Source organism: Zea mays, chromosome 10, assembly GCF_902167145.1.
Source record: "Zea mays cultivar B73 chromosome 10, Zm-B73-REFERENCE-NAM-5.0, whole genome shotgun sequence".
Lineage (NCBI taxonomy): Eukaryota > Viridiplantae > Streptophyta > Magnoliopsida > Poales > Poaceae > Zea > Zea mays.
In genome coordinates this window covers 140790577-140801260 of record NC_050105.1, presented here as the reverse complement: position 1 = coordinate 140801260, position 10684 = coordinate 140790577, and the positions used below count along the sequence as shown (strand labels likewise).

Below are 10684 nucleotides of genomic sequence, written 5' to 3'. Positions count from 1 at the left end.
AATGGATGAGGCTTATAGGTCTGAAGTCCCCAGCTGCCTCCGCACCTTCTTTTTTGGGGATTAGAATGATGTTGGCTGAATTGATTAGTTGGAGGTTGAGGCATCGATTATTATAGAAAGCATTCACTGCAGCCATGAGATCATGCCTTATAATGGTCCAACAAGATTTAAGGAAGACACCAGTGAAGCCGTCCGGTCCCGGAGCCTTATCTCCTGGTAAAAGATCAATACTTCTCTTAATTTCCTCCTCGGAGAACGGCGCGTCAAGGCTTGATAGATCAAATTGCTGGTCAGAGATATTGTCCTAGTTAAGGTCGACAAATCTAGGGGTTGGCCAGTTTAAAGCATTATGGAAGAAATTTTGTAGCTCTTGTGCTTTTTCATTGTGAGAGAAGACCCACCCATTACCGGTCCGCAACCGTTGAATGAAATTTTTTCGCCTCCTAGAGCCAGCTTTCTGGTGGAAAAATTTAGTGTTGGCATCTCCGAATTTAAGCCAAAGCACGCGTGAGTTTTGCCTGTTCCGTGCCCTTTCAATCTATCATATGACACCCTTTAGAGGCAACTAGGGATGGCAATTTAATACGTGGATTCGGATATCCGTCGGATATCTAACCTGATGGATCCAGATATGGATATGTTTTTCGACTCGCGGGTAGCCCCGTATCCGGCCTGAGGTAAAGTGGGCATGGATTTGGATATTAAACCTCACCCGCGGGTTACCCGTTGGATATCCGAAATTAACCAATACTTCAATTTTTTTGCCCAGACAAGTAGACAGCCCAGCTGGGAGCCGGCCCAGCCCACACATGTACACACCGGCATCACTGCATCAGCAAACCCTAATCCATAACACTGGAAATTTATCTATTTTGTTGTTTGCCATGATGAATATGGTTCTACTATCATTGACTAAAAAATTCAACCTCAGCTACTATAGTGGTGGTTCCTGGTATGTTTTCCATATATAATTTCTTTATGATAAAACATTATAACTAGAAAACAAAAATGTTCTTTGATTTGCATGTCTCCTACTCTCCTGCTATTATGCACTAGAATATTGTCTTAGTCACATGTACAAGGTTTAGACGCTCAGCTAGTATAGTAGTATTCTTGTATTCCTGTACAAGGCTGTATCTTAACTGATAATTGGGAAGAAATTTGATTAATTATGTTATTGAATTGTTGAAAATAGTTCTTTGTCACATCTAATGGATATCCGACAGATATCCGAAACCCGATGAGCATGGGCATGGATATGAATTTCTACCCGCAGGTATAGTCACGAACGGATATTATCTGTGACCGTGGATATGACTGTGGGCGGATATTTACAGTATCCGATCCGAATCCGATCCGTTGCCATCCCTAGAGGCAACGGGTATCTCGAGGATTGCCGGAGCAAAGGCGACTAGGCGAGACCAGATGCAAACCCACGGTTGAATCAAACTTCAAACACACGTGAGGGACAAAGACGAGCATAAAAGCAGGCCAAAAATAACCACTGCTAGACGATAGCCCACCCGAGCTGAGCAGCGGGATCGCACAGCCCCAACTAAACTCCGCCGCCGGTGGTTTCGGAGGCCACCGCGTTCGCATGCTTGCCAACCACGGCCCCGGTGCATGCCCGCCGTTCCCCAGTATATAAGTACTCACGCGAGGCTCCCCCGCGCTCCCGTAAACGCGTGTCGCGCCCGTCGCCAAACAAACACCGGCTGGCACCACGACGCGCGCGCCGAGCTCACCGGCGAGCCAACAGCCACTGCCTTCTGCTCGCCCCCGATCGCGGACGGGACAGCGCGCTCGCCGCAGGTGCATGCGTGCGTCTGCGCCTTTGCGTCCTGCCCGGCTGCCCCCTGAGGCCTGGCCTGCAGCTAGCTCCAAAGCAGCAGGCGCGCTCCCGCCCGGTCCGCGACCCGGCGCGGCGAGCATGCATGAGCGTGCACACATGCCTGCCTGCCGCCCCGCGTTCCGAACCGACTCCCCCCTCTAACATCCAGCGAGCCGGCCTCGGTCTGTTCCCAAGCGGCTGATTCGTCTGGGTTGCCCACTGCTGCCCGCGGCCATGGATCAGCAGCGGAAGAGCAGCCTCAGGTCGTACGGGTCCAACGCCTCGTCCCAGTCAGGGTCCTTCGACTTCAACCACGACCAGGACACGGAACGCGCCGGCCAGCCCGGCGGCGACGACCGCCGGGAGGTCGTCGTCAAGATCGACGCCGAGCCGCACTCGCCGGTCTCCCTCCACGCGGCCGGCGGCGTGTCCGGGCACAGCTCCGCGGCCAGCACGCCGCGGGCCGGTGGCGCGGCGGTGCGCATTCTCGCGCCGTCTGCGTCCGGGTCGAGCGCGTCGACTTCCAGCGTCGGAGGCGACGCGTCCGGCTCCGGCGAATCGTTCAGCTTCAGGAAACGCCCGCCGCAGTCTCCGGCCGGCGGGGACTCCGGCGAGGATCCGCCGAGCCGCCTCATCGGCAGCTTCCTCCGGAAGCAGGCGGCGGCCGGCGGCGAGCTGTCCCTCGACCCCGACTTCGAGGTGGAGGAGATGAGAAGGCCGCCACGCGCGCCGACGTCTGTCAACGCCTCCAGGGAGCTGCGCGTCTCGTTCCAGGACCCCCGGAAACGGATGTCCCCGTCCACGTCGTCCGCGTCGTCCTCCTCCTACGGCGCCGGCGGCGACAGCCGGAACCAGAGCACCATCGACGTGGACGCTGCCGAGGTGCTGCGCTGCACGTCGACGTCCACCGGTTCCTCCCTGCTGGCGCGCAGCAGGACGCGATCTCGGCTGATGGATCCCCCGCCACCGTCGACGTCGTCGAGTGCCCCCGCCAACGAGGGGGATCCCCGAAAGTCATTTGTCTCGAAGGGGCTGCCGCCCAAGTCCGGTCAGCTCCGGTCGGGTCTTATCGGCAAGTCGGGGCTCATCGGCAAGTCGGGGCCCATCGGCAAGACAGGTGCGTTCGACGATGAGGACGACGACCCGTTCATGGACGAGGGCATGACCTCGGACTTCAAGCGCGACACGATGGATTGCCTTCTCATCATGGAGTGGGTCAGCCTGGTGGTCATCGTGGGCGCGCTCATCTGCAGCGTCACCATACCCAGCCTGTCGGTAAAGAAGCTCTCGGGGCTCCACCTCTGGAAGTGGGAGCTCCTCGTGTTCGTGCTCATCTGCGGCCGCCTCGTCTCTGGCTGGGTGATCCGCATCGCAGTCTTCTTCGTCGAGCGCAACTTCCTTCTGCGGAAGAAGGTGCTCTACTTCGTGTACGGCGTGCGCCGCGCCGTGCGCAACGTGCTCTGGCTGGGTGTGGCGCTCGTGTCCTGGCACCTCCTGTTCGACAAGGCCGCCAAGCGGGAGACGCACACGCTGGTGCTGCCCTACGTCACCAAGGTGCTGTGCTGCCTCCTCGTGGCCACCGTGATCCGCCTCGTGAAGACGCTGCTGCTAAAGGTGCTCGCCTCGTCCTTCCACGTCTCCTCCTACTTCGACAGGATCCAGGAAGCGCTCTTCAACCAGTACGTCATCGAGACCCTCTCCGGCCCGCCGCTAGTAGACGAGAGCCGGATGATGGCTGAGGTGCAGAGGCTCCAGAGCGCGGGAGCATCCATCCCCAGTGAGCTCGAAGCGACAGCGATGCCGGGCAAGTCCCGGCCACTGCCCAAGAGTGGGCGCCTCACGACGGTCGCGTCCAAGCGAGGAGGAGGAGGAGCAGCAGCAGCCAGCAAGCAGCTGCATAGGCAGAAAACCGAGCGCCATTTGGATGACGGCATCTCGATTGACCAGCTTCACAAGCTCAGCCAGAAGAACATCTCCGCGTGGAGCATGAAGAGGCTGATGAAGATCGTCAGGTACGGGGCGCTGACAACCATGGACGAGCAGCTCAAGCATGCAACAGGCGAGGACGAGCTGGCGACAGAGATACACAGCGAGTACGAGGCCAAGGTTGCGGCCAAGAGGATCTTCCAGAACGTCGCCAAGCCTGGATCCAAGTGAGAAAAGAATTTGACTACGTACCAGCATATCTCTTCCAAATTTAAACTCTCAGCGCACATTTGTGTATATATATATAAATCCAATAACCGTGCTGAATTCTGAACCTGTTGCAGGCACATATACCTGTCAGATTTGATGCGTTTCATGAGGCAGGAAGAAGCTCTGAAGGCGATGGATCTCTTCGAAGGAGCGCAGGAGCACAACAGGGTCAGCAAGAGGTCGCTCAAGAACTGGGTGGTAAATATCTCAGACGCGACTCCTCATCCAATCCATCGATCGGCGGAAAAAAAAAACAGAGAGGAACATCTTCGTGGCGCTTGCTCAAGATTTCCAACCGCTGCCGTCTGGATTCCGTAGGTAAACGCGTTCAGAGAGCGCAAGGCTCTTGCGCTGACGCTCAACGACACCAAGACCGCGGTGAACAAGCTGCACCAGATGGCCAACGTCGTGGTCGCGCTGATCGTGCTCGCGCTCTGGCTTCTCATCCTGGGCATCGCGACGTCCAAGTTCTTCGTCCTGCTCAGCTCGCAGCTCCTCGTGGCGGTGTTCATGTTCGGGAACACGCTCAGGACCATCTTCGAGGCGATCGTGTTCCTGTTCGTGATGCACCCTTTCGACGTCGGCGACCGGTGCGAGGTCGACGGGATGCAGGTTGTCAGTAATTCCCCGTTAACGCGCTGTCTTATCAACACTCAGGAATCGTCAACTGAGATTTCTGGCTGTAACACACTTCCCGATCCCGATCTGCATCGTCATGCAGGTGGTCGTGGAGGAGATGAACATCATGACGACGATCTTCCTCCGATACGACAACCTCAAGGTGTACTACCCGAACAGCCAGTTAGCCCAGCTACCGATCATGAATTACTACAGGAGCCCTGACATGGGAGATTCGGTGGACTTCTCCGTCCATGTCGCAACACCGGTGGAGAAACTGTCCCTCATGAAGGAGAGGCTATTGCAGTAAGTACAGATTACCCTCTAACCTTGTGTGGATTTGCAGAAATAATCATATATACCATCTACTTGCAAATTTGCAGTTACCTTGACAACAAGAAGGAGCACTGGTACCCTGGCTCCATGGTCGTCCTGCGCGACGTGGACGACACGAACAAGCTGAAGGTCTCCATCTGGTGCCGCCAGACGATCAACTTCCACGACATGGGGATGAGGTTCGAGCGGAGGGAGCTGCTGCTCCAGGAGATGATCAAGGTCTTGAGAGACCTCGAGATCGAGTACCGGATGCTGCCGCTCGACGTCAACGTCCGGAGCGCGCCGACCATCCAGTCCTCGAGGATGCCGGCGACATGGACGTTTAACTACTGAGATCTTGGCTGGATAGTGGATACCATCAGGCTTGTTGTGAGATTGTGCTGCTAGAGGTAGTAGTAGTAGTAGTTCCTGAGTGAGTGTTGAGCTGTGACAGCGTGCTGATGAGATGCAACAGGTTTTTGCTGTCGCTGCAGCCATCACTTGCTCTTCCCGCCCTGTAGTTGTTGTGTTGTTGGTCCATACTCCGTAGTTTGGTGCTTGTAATTAGGGAACTTCTTCTGCTACAGAATAACTTTGTTGGATTATCTAGCTTACTTCAAAGATTAAACTTCTGAAGTTATTACATCAAAATATGCCATGTCCGTTTCGAAACAAAAGAATTGTTTTCTTGTGAGCCGAATAAAAACTGACCTGACGACGGGACACAATGTTCAAGATCAACACAGCTAAAAAAACAGTCAAACACCAACCGTCAGATATATCGCGCCTTTTTTGTCACCTATTATTCCTCTCTTTTCCTCTAAATCCTTTCTCTTTTCTAGAGCGTCTCTCTTTTCACTAATTTTTTATGCTATAAACTATGAATTAAATACAGAATTATGTACCATTTTAGCCTATGCTAAATACATACGTTAAAAAAATCTAATTTAAAATATATTAGAAATATGCCCTTTTTATGTAAAGCGGATAACTGGAGAGGGATCGGCAGGTTGCCCTCTGCCACCCTCGAGAAGAAAGGGGAGGGGGCCCGGGCACCGTTGGAGGCAGCCTTAGACTTTACTCTCTCAGTCCAAAATTAGTATTCATTTTGACACTTAGTTTTTATGTCTATGTATGATGATGAATTTAGACACATATCAACATATGCAAAACACATACATCAACTATTGTATGAATCTATTAAAAATCTAAAACAAATTTTAATTTAGATCTGAGGGAGTATTTTTTTATGCATCACCTTGATATCAATTAAACAAATCAAACATCTGGAATATTTTTCAACCAATCTCGATATGCTGAAAAACAACCATATACCAAAAATGGATATACAGAGATGTTCTTTAGAAAATGGCAAGCTAGTCGGAACACTAACCTGTGTGCATAGATGCAGCAAGTAGTAGTTTGAGCTGCCTGTGACTTTATCAATCCTGACGGGAAAAATACTTATCAGATGATACCATGATGCAATATTTTGAAGAATGGACTATATATATAAAGCTGGGGTTCGAAGTACTCTTATTGGGGTCTTCTGTACAATCTCCTACAATGCAGGCATGGCGATGCTATAACATGACACAAGCTTTGTCGAACAAAGCAATTTCAAAACAACATCAGCCAACACCGTCGATTACATCACAGGTTTGTCATACCATATAAGGGCAGTATATTGTTTCTGCGCATGAAAGTAATATATATAAGCCTTAGTACTTAGCAATGAAATAGATTCAGCGATTCAGTTAAGAATACAGCATTAGAGGGGGAAAAGATCGAACGGAAGGTAGCAATAGATCTAACAGTGTCACAGGGAAAAAAATGATACCCTCAATTACATCAAGTACATGCATGTTTCTCTGCTTCTCCTTCACGCATCAAGGTCAATATTTCATTACCTACCAACTCAAGCAAATCATATGCAATGAAAGTGGTAATCCGAATTATTAAAACAAATTTAATATTTTAAAATAGCTATGTATAAAATTTAATGTTGATCTTTTATTATGTTAAGCATATTATTATAAATAAGAATAAAATTTTGTATAAATTGTTTTATGCAATATTTGATCGCTAAAAAATAGAAAATTTACCGAATTTGTATCTGAATCCATACCGGATTTTATATTCATCATCTGAAAAAAAAATATAATTACCTTTTATGAACCTTTATGAGTCCAATGCTAAAAACAAGAATATAAATATACATAATGGATTCTATACCCTAATTATTCGCAATCAAGGGAACTGACAAAAAAAAATTAGTTTCCGAATAATTGCTGTTTTCATCCCTATACAATTCAGATATTCAGTTGTGTTTAAGTTCGTGCGTACTCTACAATTTTGATTCAGTCAGCGTTCAGTCCTTACACATTTCTTTTCAGAGTCGTTAATTTTCTCTTCAGTCTGTTGAACTTCAATTTTCCAATTTCAGCTGAGGATCCTTTTTTTCCCGTCCCAATCCCAAGATATATAGAACTACCGTCCTGCGCGGATTCGATGGCAGTGGCACCCAACCGTTCTCAATGTCCTGTCATATCCAGTCCAGCCCAGCACACCGTGCCTTTGGCCTTAACTGTTACTGTTAGGGTCAATTTTGAACCACAAAGTCCGAATCTTGCCTGAGCGAGAATCCGTCAAAAGTTTGTGGACCGTATTCATTCACTCTTCGGTTTTTGCTACCTGACGAAAAGGACCAGTGCGGCGCGCAGAGTTTTTAAAACAGAAAGAACCAGCACAATATAATGCAGTCACTATCACTGGTTCGAGATGTGTGTGTGTATATACAGCGTTTTGTTGGGGAAGAACATGACAGGTATCAATGCATATAGGAATCGTCGTCGGTCACGAACACGCTGCCCTGAGAACCTTCTGCTGGACGCCCACAAGCTAGAATGCATCTATGTAGTGTAGTAGCCCTAATAAACCAATCTCCTAATAATTGTCACACACACCCACACTGACGCTTACTGTTATTATTGGTATTACAGCAGCAGTGATATCATATCGTACGACCATGCATATCATCGTCGGTGCACGAGCATTCACAAATCACAAGCAATGCAAATTAAAATTAGTGTTGGTCCGGTACGGTCATGGCCGCGACGACGCCACCAGCTGCTGCACGTTGATCGGGTGGACGAAGGTCCCGTTGTCGCAGAAGAGCTGTATCGAGGTGAGCGCGGACACCGCCTCGGTGGGATGGAACCTGTCCCAGAAGAAGAAGCTGCTCCGGTTCTGGCACAGCTCAACGTTGCTGCTGCACCCGGTCTCGCCGAAATCCCCTGACCCGCAGCACGGCCGGCCGATCGAACTGAATTCTGTGCGTATATATAGACATATATATAGTGCACGCACAGTCACACACAGAGAGAGAAAGAGAGAGACCATGAGCATCAGACGAAAGCATGTAGGAGTATGCAGCAGGAGAGACGACCGTCGTCCCTGTGCAGATGCAGAGATCATGTAGGAGTATTACTGTTGGGAGGCCTGCGAGCGTGGGCGAATATCCATCTTGCCATGCCGATGGCGTCTCCGAGGGAATACTTCATGCCGGGCAGCTCCTGGCTGAGGTTCCGCAGCATGGAGCCGATCATGAGGTATAGCTGGCCGGAGAGGTTGTTAGCCGCGCGGAGGCAGCCCAGCTCGTCCAGGTCGTGCGAGTCCCGCGCTACCTTCCTCTGCGACGGGCAGCACCCGACCAGCGACGGGCTCACGACGCTGAACTTGGTTGCCCCGGCGGCGTACAGGTCCTGAAGCGAGTACGTGATCCCAATAAGTTATAAGCTTCCATCTCGTTGCAGATCGATGGAGAGTATATATGCACCGTACCGTACCGTACCTTCACGTAGGCCGCGTAAAAAGCGACGAGTCCCTGCAGAAACGCGGCGTCGTTGCGGCTGGCGTTCCGGTTCCTAGGATCCGCGAAGAAGTCGCTGTACTCGAACAGGTCGTTGCTGCCGACGCTGATGAAGACGAGGGACCTGGAGACGAGGCGGGCCGCCTCTGCTGCCTGCCGTCTCCGCTTCTGCCTTTCCCACGTCCGGACGAGACGCGTGAAGTTGCCGACCTGCTCGGCCATGGAAACCACCTCGCCGCCGCACTGCACATGCGTCGTCAAACAGAACAACCACAGAAAGCCACGGTCGTCCATCGTCATCGACCAGTAATGTGCAATGCGATGCAACAAGCGATCGAAGCGCGTTGCATGCGTACCACAGAAGCGCCGCCGGTTGTAGGGAGGAGCCCCGACCCTCCCGACGCGAAGTTGATGCCGCACGTGCTCTTCAGCCGACCGAGCCTCGCCGCGTTCGTCAGGGAGAGCAAAGGTGGCGGGCTCTCCGCGAAGCCCAGCAGCTGAGCTGTTGGGCCGTCGTTTCCCGGGAACAAATCCATGGTCAGTGTCACTAGGCACTAGCTAATAGCGTACGTACGTGCATGCATAGCGTACCTAGCTGGTCCGCCATGTTGTAGCCGTTGCTGAAGCGGCCCGTCGGCGAGTGGCTGGGGTAGTCGACGCCGTAGGGCCGGTGGTTGGCTTTGCAGCTGTCGTTGCACTTGCGCAGGTGGTTGTTGTTGCCGACATCCACCAGGGAGTCCCCGAACACGAACATCGCCGGCACGAGGGGCTTCATCGTGGCGCCCGCCGCCTGCGGCGCGAGGAGCACGGGCAGCGAGCACAGGACGAGGAGCACGAACGCACCGCCGCGGCTGGCCATCCTCTGCGCGCGCGCGTCGGCGTCTCCGGCCGGGACCCGCTCGCTCACTGCGACGACGGCACGTACGACGATAGCTGGCTGGCCTTCGTGTGCATATATAGACGAAGACGACGGACGATGCATCTCGAGGAAGAAGACAGGGGGTTTGGCTACTGCTGCATGACAGAATGGATCGATCGATCGATCCGTATCTTGGGATCCCTCGTCCCGGTAAATAATCCAAAGGACATGCCCGTTTTGTCCTGTACTGCCGTAAAACATAGTGTTAATTAACCTCGCGGCCTCGTGTTCGTCGATCAGATTCAGCGCCGACGATTAAAAACGGGGCGTAGTAGAAATTCGATTTCGCAAGGGCAATTGAAAGCTCAGGATTGGGTTTTCAGACGGTTCAGCGGCTGCAAGCTGCCACCGGTGGGGAGAACCGCGACGCGACGTCGCACCAAGCTGGCAATCTGGCATTACGTACCAAGCATAGCATGGAATGCATCAGCACACAGGTCACAGCGCGGGGACCAGAAAGGATTGGCCCGGATCCTGTGGCGTTGGCTACAATCGCCGTCCACTTCCAACGGTGAGTTCGTTCCTTGGGCAAAATATGATATGTTCTGCGCATTGCCTGGAATCCTTTTCGCACGCTGCTGCTTTCAGGAGGAATTTTGGACGACAACTTTAAGAGGCTTAAACAGTAAGCGAGTGAATCTTTGGGCGTGTACAGTTAACGCTAAAGCTCAAGGAAAACGAGTATTTAGGCTATTTTCAATGCATTGTTTCATCGCGCTGTTTTTCAAGATGTTATATCAATATTTGTCTAGAAAATAGTGTATACTGAGTTTCATCCACATGAAACTCTTCATATCTCTCTTCATTAAATTGCATATTATGTCATCCTACTTACCTATGGGACATGTTATATGAGAATGAAACTCTTGAGAATGATCTTAGGCTGTCTCCAACAACTACCATATCTCATCCCTTATCTTAACCCTAATTTTAA

General features: G+C 51.5%; 2 protein-coding genes across 2 annotated transcripts; one reads left to right on the top strand and one right to left on the bottom strand.

Moving 5' to 3' along the window:
- Positions 1-1525: 1525 nt before the first annotated feature.
- LOC103641987 (mechanosensitive ion channel protein 5) lies at positions 1526-5616 on the top strand. The gene is made up of 5 exons (XM_008665291.4): positions 1526-3984; positions 4102-4225; positions 4346-4639; positions 4749-4951; positions 5029-5616. Exons 1-5 carry the CDS (start codon positions 2066-2068, stop codon positions 5312-5314), a joined length of 2826 nt encoding a protein of 941 aa, XP_008663513.1. The 5' UTR covers positions 1526-2065; the 3' UTR covers positions 5315-5616.
- A 2217-nt stretch (positions 5617-7833) lies between these two features.
- On the bottom strand, positions 7834-9690 carry LOC103641986 (GDSL esterase/lipase At4g16230). Its single transcript, XM_008665290.1, has 5 exons — positions 9423-9690; positions 9188-9333; positions 8814-9074; positions 8451-8724; positions 7834-8292 (listed from the first exon to the last, which is right to left on the bottom strand). The coding sequence occupies exons 1-5, from the start codon at positions 9688-9690 to the stop codon at positions 8066-8068; spliced, it is 1176 nt and encodes a 391-aa protein (XP_008663512.1). The 3' UTR covers positions 7834-8065.
- Positions 9691-10684: the final 994 nt, after the last annotated feature.